Source organism: Podarcis vaucheri (genome assembly GCF_965113315.1).
Source record: "Podarcis vaucheri genome assembly, chromosome: 16".
Taxonomy (NCBI): Eukaryota; Metazoa; Chordata; class Lepidosauria; order Squamata; family Lacertidae; genus Podarcis; species Podarcis vaucheri.
In genome coordinates this window covers 472,669-493,693 of record NC_138754.1, presented here as the reverse complement: position 1 = coordinate 493,693, position 21,025 = coordinate 472,669, and the positions used below count along the sequence as shown (strand labels likewise).

General features: G+C 50.9%; 1 protein-coding gene and 1 long non-coding RNA gene across 2 annotated transcripts in view; one reads left to right on the top strand and one right to left on the bottom strand.

Annotated features, from left to right (window-relative positions):
* LOC309520592 (T-lymphocyte surface antigen Ly-9-like) overlaps positions 1 to 10,279 on the top strand; it is a 34,327-nt gene extending 24,048 nt beyond the window's left edge. Inside the window, exon 4 of the mRNA XM_082202560.1 lies at positions 8,974 to 10,279. Within this exon, the coding sequence (XP_082058686.1) occupies positions 8,974 to 9,059 (86 nt within the window). The 3' untranslated portion in view covers positions 9,060 to 10,279. The remainder of the gene's footprint in view (positions 1 to 8,973) is intronic.
* The window catches only part of LOC309520733, a 274,646-nt gene that overhangs the window by 51,217 nt on the left and 202,404 nt on the right, over positions 1 to 21,025 (bottom strand). The gene's annotated exons all lie outside the window — the stretch shown is intronic.

Sequence of the window (21,025 nt, the reverse complement as noted above, 5' to 3'; positions counted from 1 at the left end):
GGACCAGTAGGGGGAGCGAGGGGTCTCTGGAGGAGGATCTCAGTAATGCTGAGAGAGACGCAGCAGCCCAGGCAGGAAACAGCAGGGGAGAGAAAGGGGTGAGAGACACATCCAGCGAAAATAGCGGGGAGGTGTCAGAAGCAACTGCAGGGAGACCCATGCTTCGCCGGAAGCTGCCACGTCGTGAGTCCAGGAGACGCGTTTCCGTTAAGGAACTTCTTTGCTGGAAGCGCTTCCGCAGGCAGCCACTGTCAGACTCTACTAGTGACTAGAGCAGACATGTCTGAGGAGCTCTGTCACACACAGAGGTTTGTGGGGCCGCACAAACTCTGAAGGGGCACAATTTTAAGCACAAGCAGCTAATCATCCCCTGACAGCAGTCTGACAGTCTCTGTACGCTGCCTGTGCAGGAGAAAGCATCATGAGCAACCCAGCCGGAACCGGAGAGGCAGGGGTTGGAGCTGGTCCAAGCTTGGAAGAAAGGTATCAAGCTCTGGAGGTCCAACTTGCGCTGCAGACGGCGAGGCTCGAGGAGAGAAGGGCTCAGGATGCTGACAAAAAGGGGAGAACCACTCAGTTCCCCAGAAAGGTACCAGGATTGGTGCAAAAGTTTGGGGGGGACCCCAAGGATTACCATGCCTTTAGGACTGAGATGCAATATGCCCTGAATGTGCAGTTTGATGAGTTCCCTGATGAGGAATCGCGAGTTGCTTTCGTAATTGGGCATCTTGAGAAGGGGGCGCGGGACTGGGTTCGACCCCTGATGGCAACGCACAACGATATCCTAAAGGACACTATGAAGTTCTTTCGTGCAATGGATATCATGTTTTCCAGCGATATTGAGGAAGGGGTGGTGCGCAGACAGCTAATGGCTTGCAAGCAGGGAAGCAGATCTGTCCGTGAGTACTGGACTGAATTTACCATGCTGATTCACAGATTGGGGTGGGATTTATCGGCAGCACCCATTCAGATGCTATTTGAAGAAGGTCTTTCTTCGGCTGTGAAAGACGAGCTGTCCAGGAGCCCCAGGGCGGTGTCTATGGATCAGCTGACCAAATCTGCGCTGACCATTGGAGCGCGCCAGGAGGCAAGAGCCTTGGAGAGGCGGGAAGGGAGAGGGGAACGTTGGAAGGAGTTACGCATTCCAGACATTCCTGAGCCAGCTTTCCCGCCGGCAGAGCCGATGGAAATCGGAACAGCCCGCGCGCGCGCAGTTTCAAAGCCCAGTGAGGGGGCGAAGAAGGAGGGAAAGGGAGCCCGGAAATGCTATCTCTGCCAACAGCCAGGCCACTTTGCCAGAGTCTGCCCCCAGAGGAAGGAATGGCAAGGGATGGTGGGAGCAGTTGAGGGGGGAGAGCAGGGAGAAACGGAGCAGGTAAAAGCCAACGCCTGGTTGCCACCGTCAGGGCACTGCAGCCAGGCCAAAGAGCAGTAAAAGTGCCCGTGCCAGAAGCTCCTCGACCTGCTCTAGTAATTGAAGTGTCGCTAGAGCTGCAAAATGGACACCCCCTAAAAATAAAGGCGCTGTTGGACTCAGGCAGCTCCTGCAATTTTATGAGCAAGGAGTTTGCTGCTGAACATCAGATACAGACTATCCCTTTAAGCAACCCCCTGCAGGTGACCACGATCGATGACAGGGAACTGTTGGGAGGAGGAGTTAGCTTGCAGACCGTCCCAATGATAATGAGGGTGGCAAGGCACACAGAACTGATAGCGTTTAATGTGGCCACCTTGGGAGGCGCTCCCATTATTTTGGGAATGAGCTGGCTAGCCCTACATGATCCGCTGGTGGGCTGGCATCAAAGAGTGGTTTCCTTCGGTTCAGCACATTGCTTAGAACACTGCAGGGGGGAAAAGGGGTCAGCAGGGGCCCAAGCCACCCTGGCAGGGACTGAAGTAATGGGGAAGGGGAAGGTGCCACCACAGTATGCTGATCTCAGCGACGTGTTCAGCGAGAAGGAAGCTGACCAACTACCCCCGCATAGGCCCTTTGATTGCCAGATCAATTTACTCCCTGGAGCACAGCTTCCTGTAGGCAAGTTGTATGCCATGTCAGACAGGGAAATGCAGGAGTTGCGAGCGTTCATTGACAAGAACCTGAAGAGAGGCTTCATCAGAGAGTCCAAGGCAGCGGGGGGTAGCCCAGTGTTTTTTGTGGATAAAAAAAACACGGACAAGCCGAGACTTGTATGTGATTTTAGGCGGTTAAATGCAGTGACAGAGCCGGCGGCTTTTCCTATGCCCAGGATTGATGATATTTTGACCAGGGTGCGGAAAGGAAAGATTTTTACAAAGCTGGACCTAAGGGGGGCGTACAACCTGATACGTATAAGGAAAGGGGATGAATGGAAGACCACCATGTTCACCCCTTTGGGGGCATTTGAATACCTTGTTATGCCTTTTGGATTACAAACAGGCTCCGCGTGTTTTCAAGCCTTCATGAACCACGTACTGGGGCCTTTGCTCTACAAGAATTGCGTGGCCTTCTTAGATGACGTGTTGGTGTATTCGGAGAATGAGGAGCAACATGTGAGAGACGTCAGAGAAGTGTTGAGCAGGCTGCAAGCCAACAGGCTGTGGGTGAAACTGGAGAAGTGTCAGTTTCATACCAAGGAGGTGGAATTCCTGGGGTACCGCTTGTCAGACAAGGGGTTGGCCATGGACCCCGGCAAGGTTCAAGCGGTGCTGGAATGGAAAACACCCAAGACCAAGAAGGATGTGCAGAGGTTCCTAGGGTTTGGAAACTTTTATCGTAAGTTCATCCGAAACTTCGCCCACCTGACGGCGCCCATCACGGACTGTCTCAGCAGTAAAAAGAAGTTTGTTTGGACGGGGGAGGCGGAGCGAGCGTTTGAGGAACTGAAAAGGGCCTTCGCCTCTGATGAACAACTTCTACATGTGGATTTACAAAAAAAGCTGAGGGTCGAAACAGACACTTCTGACAGAGCCATAGGGGCGGTGCTTCTTCTGCAGCCGGGGAAGGAGGGGTCAGAGTGGCGACCGTGTGCCTTCTTTTCGCGAAAGCTGAACAAATCTGAGAGGAACTACACGGTGTACGACCGGGAACTTCTTGCGATTCATGAGGCCTTCCGGAGATGGAGGCACCTGCTAATTGGTGCACAACAGAAGGTGCAAGTGTGCACGGACCATAAGAATCTAGAGTATTGGAGAACTGCGCGAGTGCTCAACCAATTGCAGTTGAGATGGGCCCAGGAGTTCTCCAAATTTAACTTTGAGATTTGTTACGTGCCAGGCCCAGAGAACGTTAGGGTGGACGCTCTCTCACGCAAACCTGAATATTTGGAGGGAGAGGGTGCACCCGAAGAGACCCATGTCATTCCCGAGGACCGCTGGGTGTGTGGGGCGGCATTGGTGGGGCAAAGGGAACTGGTAGAGGGAACGGTGCAGGATGAATACGCCCAGGACAAACTCAGGGGTCTCAGGAGGGAGGGAGACAAACCCGGGGGTTTTGAGGAGAGAAACGGGGCGTTGTACTACAAGGGAGCGTTATACATACCTGAAGGGGAATTGAGGGAAAGGGTACTCAAGCAATTGCACGATAGCCCCACAGCAGGGCATTTTGGGCAACACAAAACCATGTGGCTGGTTACCAGGGAATTCTGGTGGCCCAAGGTCAGGGAAGATGTGCGGGAGTATGTGAGAGGGTGTGACCAATGCCAACGAGCCAAGGGGGAGAGGCGGGCACCGGCAGGTTTATTAGAACCACTACCCACGCCGGAAAGGCCATGGGAGGCAGTGGCAATAGATTTCATGACTGATCTGCCCAGGTCCAAAGGGAAAACAGCCATCATGGTTGTGGTAGACCTGTTAACCAAGATGGCCCACTTTATAGCCTGCTCACATGCGGTCACAGCGGAAGAAACCGCTAAATTGTTTGTGGAAAATGTGTTTAGGTTGCATGGTGCCCCCTTGAGGGTGGTTTCGGACCGAGGGAAACAATTTACTTCCAGGTTCTGGAGGAAGCTCATGAGCTTATTGCATGTAGAGGTGAATTTTTCCACTGCCCGTCATCCAGAAACCAATGGGCAGGCGGAAAGAGCTAATGGTGTCCTCCAGCAATATTTGAGGTGTTATGTGAATGACAGAGAGAATGATTGGGTGGAGAAGCTGGCGTTGGCAGAATTTGCCTATAACAATGCAGAGAACGTGTCCACGGGGATGAGCCCTTTTTTGGCCAATCACGGGTGTCATCCCCGAGCCTTCCCAGGGGGGGAAGGGGAGAACTGGAGCGTTCCAGCCGCAGAACAGTTCGTTGAAGAAATGGAAGCGATCCATCGCCAGCTCCAACTTAATTTAAACAGGGCGAAGGAGGAATATAAGAGGCAGGCAGACAAAACCAGAAGGGAAGGGGAAAGCATAAGGGTGGGGGACCAGGTGTGGCTGTCCACCCAAGGGTTACCATTCAAAGGAGGTTGTAAGAAGTTAAGACCCAAAAGGCTGGGCCCATTTGAAGTCACGCAGCAGGTCAACCCAGTGGCTTTCAGACTCCGGTTACCGAACCACATGAAGTTGCACCCAGTGTTCCACAGGTCGTTGCTGTCACCGTATAAAGGGGACAGAGAGGGGAGGGTCAATAGGGGACCAGCTATGGAGAAAAAAGAACACAGCTACCATGTAGCGGAGATTCTCGATTCCAGGTGGAAGGGAGAGCAAGTAGAGTATTTGGTAATGTGGGAAGGGGAGCCGGAGTCGGAAAACACCTGGGTCAGGGCAGAGGATGTAGATGACGAGGTTTTGATTGAAACTTTTCATCAGAGATTCCCTCGTAAACCCCAGCCAGTGGCGAGGTTCCGGAGGGAATACTTCGCCACCACCGACGAAGAAGAAGAGTTGGAGGGGTTCTCTGATTCCGAGGTGGAGGAGGATTCAGCGAGTCGGAACGAAGACCGATGGAGGGAAATGTTCGAGACGTCTGAAGATGAAGAGGATTCTTTTCGGGGTTTCAGCTCCTCACCGCCCAGAGGAGAGAGTAGGGGCGGGGGAGAAGGGGGCCCTGGAGGGGAGGTGGATGTCAGGGAACTGACATCAGAGGAAAGGGAGTTGGTAGGGCTCCCAGAGACTGGGAGAGAGTCAGCAGCCAAAGCAGGGACCAGTAGGGGGAGCGAGGGGTCTCTGGAGGAGGATCTCAGTAATGCTGAGAGAGACGCAGCAGCCCAGGCAGGAAACAGCAGGGGAGAGAAAGGGGTGAGAGACACATCCAGCGAAAATAGCGGGGAGGTGTCAGAAGCAACTGCAGGGAGACCCATGCTTCGCCGGAAGCTGCCACGTCGTGAGTCCAGGAGACGCGTTTCCGTTAAGGAACTTCTTTGCTGGAAGCGCTTCCGCAGGCAGCCACTGTCAGACTCTACTAGTGACTAGAGCAGACATGTCTGAGGAGCTCTGTCACACACAGAGGTTTGTGGGGCCGCACAAACTCTGAAGGGGCACAATTTTAAGCACAAGCAGCTAATCATCCCCTGACAATAAGTTACTGTAAGCTTAAGTTAAACCTGGATTTCTTATGGGCAGTGCCAATCCTGAATGTACAGTGGACACTCGGGTTGCAAACGTGATCCGTGCAGGATGCACGTTCGCAACCCACAGCATCCGCAACCCGCCACACCGCATCTGCACACGTGCGGGTCACGATTCAGCGCATGCGCAAGCGCCGGAACCCGGAAGTAACCCGTTCTGGTACTTCTGGGTTTGGCACGGTGCGCAACCCAAAATCACGCAACCCGAAGTGTCTGTAACCCGAGGTATGACTGTACAGTGGCTATTTCGGGTTAAGTACTTAACTGGTTCCGGAGGTCCGTTCTTAACCTGAAACTGAAGCACCACTGAAGCGTATGTAACCTGAAGCATATGTAACCCAAGGTACCACTGTATTGGATTTGTGACCATTATGCTCATTTGCCTTCAGTAGCAGTAAAGCTCTGCTGGATGAAATTTGAATTGCCTCTGATCTATTTTGTGGAAATCCTGCAACGTGTTTGTTAGGGAAAAATCTAGGTGTGAGGCTGCTCAGTCCCCCAGCTGGTCGGGCAGAGCCCGCGGGTCCCTGCGGAATAAAGGAAGGAGTCCAGCCACCAACCAGAGCAAATAGCTGTAGACCAAAGTTTAGTGCGCAAGAGGTTCAAAGAGGAAAGTTGAACCCTGAGGATGGGGTGACAAAGACTTCTAAAACTCTCCCACCACATCCCAGAATCCCAGAAGTGGAACAAAAGAGATCTTTACATTTCCCTGTTTCCCAGCCAAGTTCATCACACTCTTTTGTCTTCATCGTTACCTGTCTGGCACTCAGGTATCAGGATGCCAGGGATTATCACTCAGGCAGAGGGGCTGCTGAGGAGCTGAGCTCACATGTCTATATGGATTTCTGAAGTTTTCCCAGTGAGCCAGTACAGAGATACATTTATCAGTGAATTATCACATTTGGTATTGTGTAGCAGAGGCCCTTTGAATAGGCAGGAAGAAACTGTGATGAAATGTTTTGTGGGGACAAGTCACAAAAGTCACAAAAGCGGTTGTGCTGGTTTTGGTAGTGGGCTGCATGTGCATGAGATCTGCTGGAGGGGCAACCCCCCCCCCAACCTATACATAAATTCCTGCAACGTCCCTAAGAGGTGAGGGTGGAGAAATTGGGGTCACTTGCGTTATAACTTGAAGCTGTTTAGCCCAGGAGCGGAGGTCTGGTGCAATTCAAGTTACAAATCACAGCCTTGACTGCACCTCCAAATGTGCTGATATGCAGACAAGCTACAGAGAGACTATTAATGGCCAGAAATATTTCTGAGATTTCCACATCTCACCAAAATAATAAGAACAACAATCCTATCCTGTTGGAGCATCTGGAATCCAAACTACGCAGCAAATATTTGAAATAATCAAGCTTGCCAAATTTACATTATTATTTCCCCTTTTTGGAGAATAGCGCATTTGTCAGCTGGGCTGAGACGATGGCGTCATTTCTGAAGTGCGCCGGAGCAAATGTTCCCTCTCCAGAACCCTTTTAGCCGTTCCCCTGCATTATGCATTGCAATTCATTATTTGGTATTCATCCATTCTTTTTGAAGTCATTTAAGTCATTATTTGCCTAACCCCTGGAACACGGGGAGGCTGTTGGAGAGAGAAAGCAAAAAGGTAATTATATCTGCCATGCCAAGCAAGCATGTATGTGGCGTCTGGGGGCTTCTGCGAGCTTTATTTTAATTTATTCATTTCATTTAGAACCAGCTCATTCTGAAAGCCATAGGTGGCCCCATCTCCCTGGGAAGGTATTTACGGGTTGGGATGTGGGTACCTGGATGAAGAGCCTTTTCACACACGTCCTCTGAGCTGAATTCTCCGGGGAGGGGGTGCTTTTCCCGATTGCCATCCCTCTACCCTCTGAAGTTCAATGGGTGGGAATATAATACTGAGATGGTCCTTTTGGGAGTGTTGTGCTCCCCATCCCACCCCCAAATAATATATAATAATAATAGATTACTTATACCCCGCCCATCTGTCTGGGTTTCTCCAGCCACTCTGGGCGGCTTCCAACAAAAGATTAAAAATACATTAAAACCTCCGTCATTAAAAGCTTCCCTCAACAGGGCTGCCTTCAGATGTCTTCTAAACATCAGATAGTTGCTTATTTCCTTGACATCTGATGGGAGGTCGTTCCACAGGGCGGGTGCCACCACCGAGAAGGCCCTCTGCTTGGTTCCCTGTAACTTGGCTTCTCACAGGGAGGGAACCGCCAGAAGGCCCTCGGAGCTGGACCTCAGTGTCCGGGCTGAACGATGGGGATGGAGACACTCCTTCAGGTATACTTGGCCTTTGAGGCCGTTTAGGGCTTTCAAGGTCAGCCCCAACACTTTGAATTGTGCTCAGAAATGTACTGGGAGCCAATGTAGGTCTTTCCAGACCAGTGTTATGTGGTCTCGGTGGCCACTCCCAGTCCCCAGTCTAGCTGCTGCATTCTGGATTAATTGTTGTTTCCGGGTCACCTTGAAAGGTGCCCAACCCACTAAGGAGGATAATAACGCAATACAGTGGTACCTCAGGTTACAGACGTTTCAGGTTACAGACTCTGCTAACCCAGAAATAGTACCTTGGGTTAAGAATTTTGCTTCAGGATGAGAACAGAAATCGTGCTCCGGTAGCGCGGCAGCAGCAGGAGGCCCCATTAGCTAAAGTGGTGCTTCAGGTTAAGAACAGTTTCAGGTTAAGAACGGACCTCCGGAACAAATTAAGTACTTAACCTGAGGTACCACTGTACAAAACAGTGATGATTAATTGCTCATTTCCCCCCAAAGCCAATTAATTCAGCAAAACGGATGACTCTGATCCAGTGAGACAGGTGTTTCCAAGTCTGATATTCCTTTGCGCCTCCACCTGCTCCTTCTGTTGTGGCTTCTCCATCTAGTCCAGCCTCCTCTTCTCACAGTGGTCAGCCAGATGCCTGTGTGAAACCCACGAGCGGGATCTGAGTGCGAGAGAAACTCTCTCCCCTCCTGTGGTTCCCAGCCACTGCCACTCAGAAGCATCGCAGAGCCATCGGGGCTGGGAGCCCTCGAGAGCCCTCTCCTCCTCCCTGAATTCGTCCCATCCTCTTTGAAATAGACTCGGAATCGAGTGTGGATTTCATGCTCTTTATTCAGCTCATAGTAGCAAGGAATGAAAGTTCCCCCAGAATGTCAGCTTTATATACATTATTTACACAATGGGCCCCACGTGATTGGCTAATGCTGGGATTCTCCTGTAGGCCAATCAGGTTCCAGATTCACTTCCACCTGGAGCTGGATTGGGTGGCTCCTGTGGACCAATCAGACTGCTGCATTCTGGATCCTATTGTTCTAGGACCAATCAGACTGCTGCCTTTTGGATCCTGTTCAACTCAGTACATAACACTCTTTTAAAGCCACCCAGGTCGGTGGCCATCGCTGCCTCCATTTAATTGGGAACATCTCCCCCTTTTTGTCTTTGCAGGGCTTTTTGCGGCCGGCCTGTTCTTCTTCCACGTTGCCAGAGCTGTTTGGGCACCTGCCCTCATCAACGTCTTCATGCTCCTGTGAATAGCCAGGGGCTCTCCAGCTGCTTCCTGTAGAAATCCAGCTGCCTCCTCTCGTTTTCCAGTGCTCCCACTTCTCGTCTGCCCCTTGCTCTGGTTCCCCTTTGCAGTCAAACCTCGGTTGTCAAACGTAATCCACTCCAGAAGGCCGTACGACTTCCGGTTGGGCGCAGGAGCTTCTTGCACTCAAGCGGAAGCTGCGACGGACGTCCGGGTTCCGAAAAACGTTCGTAAACCAGAGCATTTACTTCCCGGTTTTTGGCGTTCGGGAGCCGAAGCATCCAGAAACGGAGCCGTTCGAGAACCGAGGTTTGACTGTATTAGGAAATGAGAGAGAAAAGAAGAAGTCTGAATTAACATTTGCTAATTATGCCCCGTGATCCCGCTGGTTCCTCCTACCATTCCTCTGTGCCCAACCAGTCCCTGGCAGGGAGACACACCTCAGGATCTGCTGAGATTCCTGCACTGAAGGGGGCTGGACTAGATGACCCCTGGGTTCCCTTCCAGCTCTGCTATTCTGTGATTCACGCATGCTTTGGTGTTCCCAGGCATCACCTTCCTATTTCCCAGTGCTGATCCTCTGAAACCACTGCCTCAATTTTGTCCCTAACCTGAGACCTCGGTATAAGGATGCTTCCTATGTTCCTGTTTAAATCATCCCTTTGTGGAGAACCATGAGGACTAGCGTCTTATTTTTGGAACAAAGCTCAGCGGTACAAGAAGCTGAAGGCTCCATGTTTGACCCCCAACAGCATCTCCAGCTAGGGCTGGTCTGGAACCCCAGAGAGCCATTGCTGCTCAGGGTGGACCAACCTTCCCCAACCTGGTGCCCTCAAACTGGTGCTAAACTGCAGGCTGCTGGGATCCTTCCTCAGGGTTCAATCCCACGGCAGGCAGGGGGGCAAGGGTTGGCAGGCCTGGGCATCCTACAAGGACCCACATCCCCGCAGTTGGCATGGGTGGAAACGATCAGTCCATTCCACTCTTCTCAGTGTCTTCAGTCTTAAATTCAGTTCTCTGCTTTCCTTGCAGCAATTTGCCATTTTATTTCTTGAAAATCCTCATGGAAATTGGCCTGCCTTTCAATGTGAATTCCTCCTAACGGAGGCTGTATTAAACTAAAATATCTGGGTTTGGGGGGGGTTGTCCTCACCCCCCCCCCGGCATTCTTGCATGTTATTTCCCTGCTACAATATGTTAACATGAAAGAACCCTTTCCCTTAATAGATGCTTCTTCTGTGGGTGTGGGGTTGTTTTTTTTTGGGGGGGGGTAAAATATTCTTCAGTTGGAGAACTTCGTTGCAATATTCAGATCAGTTTGGGTTTCGAAAGATGGGTGTGTTTTGGTTCTTGTACAATTTCAGAGTGTGCTAATTTCACCAATTTGACTTTTCCTTGCTGCTTCTCTGTGCAGAAAGCAAGCAGGAGCAGCAGCAATAAGGAAAACAAGGAGGGGGCAAAAATAACATCGGGGGGGGCGGGGAGGTAGGATCACCAAACGCCCTGCAAAACCCTGGCGCTGGCCCTGTTCAGCCCATTTGGTAGTTTCCTGGCAGGTCGCCCTCTTTGCATGCAGAAGGTTGCAGGTTCGATCCCCGGTGACATCTCAAACCTCAGAGAGCTGCCGCTGGCCAGTGCACTCCAGACTTCCCCAACGTGGTGCCCCCAGGATGCTCCTTGACTCCGCAGATCCCGTCGGCCCCAGCCAGCACAGCCGACAGGAGAGGGCGATGGAGATGGTCGCCAGAAACATCTGGATGGAACAAGAATCTGGAATCCTTTCATTGCGACTCCTGCGTCACGGGGGTTGGGCTAGATGACCTTTGGGGCTCCCTTCCAGCTCTACGATTCTGAGATGTGGCGAGGGAACTCCAGGGGCACCTCTTCTTAGGTTTCCCTAAGGGGTTTCATCCACAACCCTGGCAGTATTGTGAGCTAAGTCAGTCCTCCTGGGCTGTTTGTGGATGTGGGGATGTTGCAGGAATTTATGTATAGGTTGGGGGGGTTGCCCCTCCAGCAGATCTCATGCACGTGCAGCCCACTACCAAAACCAGCTCCATTACTTTTGTGATTTGTACCCACAAAACACTTCATCACAGTTTCTTCCTATCCATTCAAAGGGCCTTTGCTGCACAATACCAAATGTAAGAATTCACTGACCAATGTATCTCTGTACTGGCTCCCTGGGAAAACTTCAGAAATTCATATAGACATGTGAGCTCAGCTCCTTGGCAGTGGCGTAGCGTGGGGGGTGCAGGGGGGGCCGGCCGCACCGGGCGCAACATCTGGGGTTAGCGCAAATCCACGGGTTAGGGGGCGCATATCCACGGGTTAGGGGGCGCAAATTACTTGCCTTGCCCCGGGTGCTGACAACCCACGCTACGCCACTGCTCCTTGGCAGCCCCTCTGCCTGAGTGATAATCCCTGGCCTCCTGATACCTGAGTGCCAGACAGGTAGCTATTCCAGAAATAAACCCAGATGAAGACAAAGGGTGGGATTAACTTGGCTGGGAAACAGGGAAATGTAAAGATCTCTTTTGTTTCACTTGATGGGTGTTTGGTGGAGGGCAAGGGGAACCATGGGGCAGGGTCCAGACCTCCCCTTTCATGATGTAACTGTGATGTCATTGGGGGTGTAACATGGGGATGAGCAGCTAATAAAAGTGTGGGTTCTCTTTTGTTCTGGGCTTCCATCTTGTTCCACCTGGTGGCAGGTGGGAGTCCTGTCTTGACCGTCTTCAATCAAGACCAAGCCTCCTGGCTGCTGTTTTGCTCTGGTCTTCCTGGCTGGTCTCCTTGTTTTTGGTCCAAGGGAGCCCTCAGATTTCTCCATTAACAGGGAGACCAGGGATTTGTCATTGTCTGTTAATAATTTCGGCTTGAATAACGAACTCTAACCTGTCAACTATCAAGAGGTTAGGCCTCAAAACCTAGCAGAACAAACATCGCCCGCTAGTGGAGTCTCAGGAAAACTAAAGGAAATCCCGGATCCTAAGCAATCAACCTCCTACAAGACTCCTCAAGGAAACCCTATATACTCAAATCTACCCAAAAAGGCTCACGACAAAAGAGCCCAAAACAGTTGGAATTTAATCCTAATCAGACATAAACTTGTCTTCCTACCCCTCTCAAATACAGAGGCTTCCCCACGCTTGCACAATGGAGAGCCAATATTCTCCAGAAAATCAGCTTAGCCATTAGAGGCCTTGTCTCAGCAAAGAATATTCTCAATGTAAAATTTCTCTCATTTGACAAGGTCCAAAATAGAGCCGTGGTGACCGTTAGGGACTGGTCTCCAACCAAACAAATTTTAGCCAATAAAGACAAGCTCCAAAGGGCTGGCGATCCATCTTTTCGAAGATTTCGGTGACCCTTCACCACTCATAGAAACACACAAGTTTGTTAGACTAAAAACAAAACCGGAAAAGTCTAACACTGCAGAGAATTGCAAGCCATCACAGCCAGAAACTGGACATGGGTGGCGCTATGGGTTAAACCACAGAGCCTAGGGCTTGCCAGTCAGAAGGTCGGTGGTTCGAATCCCCGCGACAGGGTGAGCTCCTGTTGCTTGGTCCCAGCTCCTGCCAACCTAGCAGTTCAAAAGCACCTCAAAGTGCAAGTAGATAAATAGGTACCACTCTGGCAGGAAGGTAAATGGCATTTCCGCCTGCTGCTCTGGTTCGCCAGAAGTGGCTTAGTCCTGCTGGCCACATGACCCGGAAGCTGTACGCCGGCTCCCTCGGCCAGTAAAGCGAGATGAGCACCGCAACCCCAGAGTCGGCCATGACTGGACCTAATGGTCAGGGGTCCCTTTTGCTTTATAGCCAGAAGCAGACAAAGTCCTCAAACAGATGGTTAAGCTTCAAATAACCTTATCCTCTTCTTTCGAACCAAAAAAAGAGATCCTCAACTCTAACCTGTCCAGCAGGTGGCAGCAATAAACTGTGTTGGGTTCTGAAAGAGTTTTTTTTTCTTCCCTTAATGTGATTTCTTTCAATGGCAGGGCATATCCAGCAGGGAAAAGGAGTTTGTGAGTGTGTCTGTGGGGAGGAAGGGATCATGATGACCCAGCCTGATGCGGAACAGTCGAGGGAGTTGGGGATGTTTAGCCTGGAGAAGGAAGACTGAGAGGTGACAAGAGAACCGTCTTCAAACACCTGAAGACGGACCAAGCTTGTTTTCTGCAGCTCCACAGCGGGAGACCTGAAGCCATGGACAAAAACGGACAGGGAAGGAGATTCCGACTCAACCCAAGCAAAAACTTTCTGATGGTAAGAGCCGTCAGACAGCGGGACAGACTCCCTCTCCTTCCTTGGGAGTTTTTCAATGCAGGTGGGACGGTCATCTGCCAGGGATTCTTGAGCCGTGATTCCTGCATTGCAGGGGGTTGGACTACATGACTCTTGGAGTTCCCTTCCAACAATTCTCTGATTCTAGGATCGGAAAAGGGGATGTCTGCCAGGTTGTGTGAATGAGCGTCTGGGAAGTCAAGGCCCTCGGGGGCATCCCTTGAGCTCTTGCATTGCTCAGATGGCTGGGCAAGGAGGACACAGGTTGGGAATGCGCCCCTTTGGCACTTTGGCCAGTGTGGTGTAGTGGTTAAGAGCGGTGGACTCGTAATCTGGGGAACCGGGTTTGCGTCTCCGCTCCTCCACATGCAGCTGCTGGGTGACCTTGGGCCAGTCACACTTCTGTGAAGTCTCTCGGAGGAAGGGAAAGGAGAATGTGAGCCGCTTTGAGACTCCTGAAGGGGAGTGATAAAGCGGGATATCAAATCCAAACTCCTCTTCTTCTTCTCGAGGGGGTGCAAAAGTTCTCCCCTGGGCTGGGTCAGATGAAGGCAGGAGCTGGTGCCTCAATGGTGTAGCGATTGCATGGTGTAGGTTGCAAAATGTCGGGAGGGGCAGGGGGCACCCTTGGATCAGGGCCCTCCTCCGCCGCAGGTGAGGGCGACTGATTTCCGGGACCTCCTCTGTCCATCCTATGCAGAACAAGGCTGTGTGTGTGTGTGTGCGCGCACGTGTGTGTGTGTGTGTGTGCGTGTGTGTGCGCGCGTGCTGTTTTGTGGTGGCACCATTGGCACACTTTTATCAAGATATGGGAACCAGCTCTTCCAGTGCTTTTTTTCCTGGAATATAAGGTGGGGGAACTTGCCTGTTTTCTGCAGCTCCAGAGTGGAGGACAGGATGGATTCGAGTTGCAAGAAGGCAGAGGCTGACTAACATCAAGAAACAAAATTTTAAAATTCCTTCCAGTAGCACGAGACCAACTAAGTTTGTGTCATATATATATATATATGGGGTGCTGTGGGTAAAACCTCGGTGTCTAGCACTTGCCGATCGTATGGTTGGCGGTTCGAATCCCCGTGATGGAGTGAGCTCCTGTCTTTCGGTCCCAGCTCCTGCCCACCTAGCAGTTCGAAAGCACCCCTAAGTGCAAGTAGATAAATAGGGACCGCTTTATAGTGGGAAGGTAAACGGCGTTCCGTGTGCGGCTCTGGCTCGCCAGAGCAGCTTCGTCACGCTGGCCACGTGACCCGGAAGTGTCTCCGGACAGCGCTGCCCCCCGGCCTCTTAAGCGAGATGGGCGCACAACCCTAGAGTCGGACACAACTGACTTGCCGATCGCATGGTCGGCGGTTCGAATCCCCACGGCGGGGTGAGCTCCCGTCTTTCGGTCCCAGCTCCTGCCCACCTAGCAGTTCGAAAGCACCCCTAAGTGCAAGTAGATGAATAGGTACCGCTTTATAGCGGGAAGGTAAACGGCGTTTCTGTGTGCGGCTCTGGCTCGCCAGAGCAGCTTCGTCACGCTGGCCACGTGACCCGGAAGTGTCTTCAGACAGCGCTGGCCCCCGGCCTCTTAAGTGAGATGGGTGCACAACCCTAGAGTCAGACACGACTGGCCCGTACGGGCAGAGGTACCTTTACCTATATATATATATAAAATTGTTATTTACCAATAACAAACTTAGTTGGTCTCTAAGGTGCTACTGGAAGGATTTTTTTTATTTTGTTTCGACTACAGCAGACCAACATGGCTACCTACCTGTTACACTAAGAAGAGCCTCCTATTGCATCTCCCTCTTTCTTTCTTTCTTTCTTTCTCTCTCTCTCTCTCTCTCTCTCTCTCTCTCTCTCTCTCTCTCTGTCGGTGATGCGCTAAGTGGTGGCTCTCATTCCATCCCCTGGACGTTGGCAGGCAGTTGAGGAGTCTCCAGAAATGATATTTAGCCCAGACACTTTGGGTCCCCCCAGGACTCTCAGTGACATCTTTGCGAGAGACGTTAGGCAGCTCTGGGCTGCGCTGGGAACTGGAGAAGGGTTTGATTTCTCTCTCTCTCTCTCTCTCTCTCTCTCTCTCTCTCTCTCTCTCTCTCTCCCTCTTGCCCAGGAGGGAATCCCAGGCTGTGAGGGATGTTGGCCCCTGAGCTGTCAGAGTCTGAGTTCCCAGCATTGCAGGCAGGCGGCATTTTGCCTCTCTCTTGAAGGACCACATGAGCAAAAAGGAAGCCTCTAAATCAGCCAAGCAGCATTCAACTGATCAATCAATCAGTCAATCAATCGTCCTATTTGTATGCCACCTTTCCAAAGTTAAAACCCTGCTTGCAACATACTTTTTTAAAATTGCAACCATAACAAAAGTAGTCATAAACCATAAACGAGACATCCAACCGACCAAATTGAACCATTTCCACCTGGCAGTGGAACAGACTCCCCCAGAAAGTGTTGGACTCTCCTTCCTTGCAAGTCTTTAAGCAGAGGCTGGATGACTCTCTCTCAGGGATGCTTGAGTTGAGGTTCCTGCCTTGCACCGGGTTGGGCTAGATGAGCGCTGAGTGGCCCCTTCCAACTCTACAATTCCATGGTTCTGTTATTCTAAGATCCAAAATAAAGATAAATTAACAGCAGCAACAGCAACAATGACCCCCCCCAACAAAAACATCTAAACAATATCTTAGCTCAGGATTCGAACCCAGAACCCTCTTCCCCTCTGGCAGTTTCCCGTCACTGGTATTCGGAAGATTTTGGCCACGGAGGCACAGACCACAGACATCGTGGCTAGCAGCCATTTATGTACTTATTTTACAGAAACTGTGCACCGCTTGAATGTAAAACCAAAAGACTGAAAGTCGTTTACAAAAAGATAAAACAAGAAAATCGGGGGGGAATTACGACAGTTTGAAACATGCAAACAGTTAAAATACTAAAGCAGATTTAAACACACACCAGCTTTCTAAAAATCTGGGCAGGCTTGTCTAAACAAGATTGTTGGGGTTCTTTGCAGGCGCTGAAAAAAGAACAGCAAAGGCACCTGCTTGATATCAATAGGCAGGATAGTTCCATGGATAGGTAGGCATTGCCACACTAAATGGACGAGTCCTTACAAATTTCAGAATGGGGGTTGTGTGGCACCTGCGGCCATGCCAACTTCACCCCTTACAGTGGTTGAGAGGGCACATGGGGGCTCAGGCGATGTCAAAGGCAGGAGGGTTCCAAGTTGTTAAGGGCTTTGAATACTAGGAATAAGGGGACATGGGTGGCGCTGTGGGTTAAACCACAGAGCCTAGGACTTGCCGATCAGAAGGTCAGCGGTTCGAATCCCATGATGTGGTGAGCTCCCATTGCTCGGTCCCTGCTCCTGCCAACCTAGCAGTTCGAAAGCAAGTGCAAGTAGATAAATAGGTACCACTCTGGCGGGAAGGTAAACGGCGTTTCCGTGCGCTGCTCTGGTTCTCCAGAAGCGGCTTAGTCCTGCTGGCCACATGACCCGGAATCTGTACGCCGGCTCCCTCGGCCATTAAAGCGAGATGAGCGCCACAACCCCAGAGTTGGCCACGACTGGACCTAATGGTCAGGGGTCCCTTTACCTTTTTATACTAGGAATAACACCTTGAACTTGGCCCAGTAGCAAATCAGCAACCAGTGCAGAACTCTGAGCACCGGAGTTGCATACAGACAAGGCTTCGCTCCTTTCAGCAACCTTGCTGCAGCATCCTGCACCAGTGGCAGCTTCCGGGTCAAGTGCTAGGGAAGCCCCACAGAGAGCGCATTCTCCTCCATGAATTTGTCCAAGCCTCTTTTAAAGACATTGGATTTGGTGGCCGTCACTGCCTACTGTGGCAGGGAGTTCCAGAGTTTGTGCACTGAGTGAAGGAGAAAGAGGCTCCTTGTGGCGGGTTGTGGAATCCGCAAGACTTGACGGCTGCAATGCGCTCCGTGTGGGGCTGCCCTTGGGGTCTGGACCAGAGGCTCCAAATGGTGGAAAACTAAACAGTTGCTGGGGTCGAAGTCTGGTTCTCAAAATCTTGCACACATTTGCCATTGGTCCCCCATGGCCCAGATTCAGGGCTCACATCCGCCAGAAGACATGCAGTCAGTAGGGTGGTCCTGTGGAACTTCCTCCCACCTGAGAACAGGCAGGCTCCTTCCCTATTGAACTTCAGGCGCTTAGCACAGGACTCTCTCTTCTAGTTTGGTAAGTGAGGTTTCCCTCCTGATTTTACGGCAAGTTTTAACCGATTTTATCTCCGCTGCTTCTTTCGTAATCTCGGCTGGGAGGGGAAGCAGTATATCAGATCAAATAAAATCATTTATTATATGGTCGCAGACCAGCTCCAGCAGAGCAGACGAGAAAGAAAAGAAAGAGCTTTAAAACATGTGCTTGTTTAAAAAGCATTCTGCCAGAAGCCAAAGAGCAGGGATTCAAAGGGATTCAAAGGGATCCGACTAAACACTAGGAAGAACTTTCTGATGGCAAGAGCTGTTCAATGGCAGAACGGACTCCCTCAGAAGTTGGTGGGTCCTCCTTCCTTGTAAGTTTCTAAGCAGAGCTGCAATTCCTGCACTGAAGGGGGTTGGACTAGATGACCCCTGCGGATCCCTTTCAACTCTACAATTCTGCGATTCTATGAAATCCAGCCTGCGCAGCCCCCAGACCTCTCAGCTCAGGAGAGTTCAGGATGGGGAGAGGGGGCTTTGACGAGAGGGGCTGGGGGGGGGGGGAAGAAGAGCTCCTCTTAGCAGAACCAGAAAATTCCTTCCTTGTTTAATCTCCGCTTCCCTGCCCACTGCTTTTCCAGCTGCGTGAAACATTGATCAATTTGGTCGCAGTGAGGCAGCAAGATAATAAACCCTGTTTGGGATTCGGAAAGAGAAGAAGCGGTGGGGGCGGGAGAAGGAGCTGGGGAAGGAGAAACACTGGGATGAGGAGGGAAGCAAGCAAGGAATAATCTATGGTGCCTTGTCCTCTGTCTCCACCGCCCTGGTGCCCAGGAGCCCTGGGCAGAAACACGCCTTCCTTGCATGCGGAAAGGTTGAAATAAGAATGGACAATGAGACCGTTGGATCAAGCCAATGGCCTGGCATCATCGTGGCCAAATACCCCTACAAAGGGACGCAGGTGGCACTGTGGATTAAACCACTGAGCCTAGGACTTGCCGATCAGAAGGTCAGCGGTTCAAATCCCTGCAACAGGGTGAGCTCCCATTGCTTGGTCTCTGCTCCTGCCAACCTAGCAGTTTGAAAGCACGTCAAAGTGCAAGTAGATAAATAGGTACCACTCCAGCGGGAAGGTAAACGGCGTTTCCGTGCGCCACTCTGGTTCTCCAGAAGCGGCTTAGTCATGCTGGCCACGTTACCCGGAAGCTGTACACCGGCTCCCTTGGCCAGTAAAGCGAGATGAGAAACCCCAGAGTGGGCCACGACTGGACCTAATGGTCAGGGGTCCCTTTACCTTTACCCCTACAAACCTAGGAAGCCAGATAGACTGCCTCTGCAACTGGGGGTTCCATAAGGACATAAGAAGCGCCTGCTGGATGAGGCCAATGCCTGTCTGGTCTAGCATCGTCTTCTCACAGTGGCCAGCCAGATGCTCATTATGGGAAAGCTTCAAGCAGGATTCGAGCGCTGCTGCCCTCACCTCTCCTTCAGCTCATTGGTATATTTACAAGCATTGCTGCCCTTAGCCCTCGTGGCCAGTAGTTCTCAAGAGGCCCCTCTTCCTCCATTAATTTGTCTAATCCTTTTTTAAAGCCATCCAAGTTGGTGGCCATCATTGCTTCCAGTGGCAGCGGGTTCCATAGCTCCACTGTACGCATCTGCTTTCAGATGTCTTCTAAAACGTACATCAAATGCAGCTGTCCTCAATAATTTGCATTTTCTTAATTTTGCAATGCCAAAATCCTTCAAAGTCCTTTCTTTTATCTCTCCTGAATCTCCCAGGGTTCAGCTTCAAGGTTCAGCCCATGAGTTATGAGAGAAGGAGGAAGTTTTCTGTATCCAGGAATCGCCTTAGAAGCTTCTCTCATGGTCTCTCTGACTTGCCTTTTATTCAGACTAAGAAGTCCCAAACGCTGCTCCCTTTCTCCCCAGGGGATCCGCTCCATTCCCTTTTCTGAATCGTTTCCAACTCTGCAATATCCTTTGAACTTCCCGGACATCCAGATCAGGGGAAGGGGCAAGGAAACACCCGGCCTTCTTCGTGCTGCAGCTGACGATGATGCAAAGCCGTGAGCCTCTTTTGGGAAATCCAGGGGGGTCAGAGGCTGGAGCCGGCGATGCTTGAAATCTGATTGACAAGGAGATTTATTTCCACAGTGCCATCAACACCCAGAGCCTTGTGGCACCTTAGAGGCTGAGACATGTTTGTAAGGCCATCAACATTCACAGAGTTCAGTTCTCTTTGTCAGTCGGCTGAGATCCTTGTCTTCCTTCATGCAGCGTGTGGTTAAACTGTGGAACTCCCTGCCACAGGGAGGATTGGGGGAATTCATGGAAGAAAGAGAGATCCCTGTTGCTGGAAAACCACAGGAGGGGAGAATTGCTCTGGCGCTCGGATCCTGCTGGCGGGTTTCCTTCAGGATACAGGGCTGCATGGGCCACTGGCCTGATCCTGATTTTTATTCTTATTCTCTCTCTCGGGTGGACACCCTTTGACTCCCCAGAATATTGTTAAACTACAACTTCCATCATCCCTAAGAGGTGAGGGTGGAGAAATTGGGGTGTTTTAACTTGAAGCTGTCCAATTCACAGTGCCCCAAAGCTGCTGCTGCTGCTATTATTATTATTATTATTATTATTATTATTATTATTATTATTATTATCCACCCATCCGACCAGCTTGCACCAGCCACTCTGGGTGGCTTCCAACAACATTTTTAAACGCCAAAAGCCTCAAACATTAAACTCCTCCCTGTACACATCTGCTTTCAGATGTCTTCTAAAATGCACATCAAACTCAGCTGTCCTCAATAATTTGTGTTTTCTTAATTTTTCAGTGCCAAAATTCTCCAAATGGAGAAATGCAAGTCAGTTTAGACTGACTAATATTTCTATGGTGAAAATAGGGACATCCTATTCAACAACAACAACAGCAACAACAATAATATTTGTACCCCATCCATCTGATTGGGTTGCCCCAGCACTAAACATTAAAAAACTTCCTTATACAGGGCTGCCTTCAGACATCTTCTAAAGGTTGTATAGGTACTTATCTCCTTGGCTCAGGGGTCACATAACTCCACACCCTCTGATGAAAATAGGGACTTCTTAAGGAAAACCGGGACATTCTGGGATCACATCTGAAAGTGGGACGGCTTCTGTAAACCTGGGGTTGCCCCTGGAAAACAGGGACACTTGGAGGCTCTGTAGACAACAGAGCAGGCTTCCTCAAGCTCGGCCCTCCAGATGTTCTGGGACTACAACTCCCATGATGCCTAGCTAGCAGGACCAGTGGTCAGGGATGATGGGAACTGTAGTCTCAAAACATCTGGAGGGCGGAGGTTGAGGAAGCCTGCAAGAGAGAGAGAGAAAGACCAGCACAAGGCAGCTTCCTACATTCCGAAACAGGAAAGGGCTGTGTGGTTAGAGCAGCCTCTCTCCACCTGCGGGTCCCCAGATGTTGTTGAACTACAACTCCCATCGTCCCTAGCTAGCAAGGCCAGAGCTCAGGGATGATGGGAGTTGTAGTCCA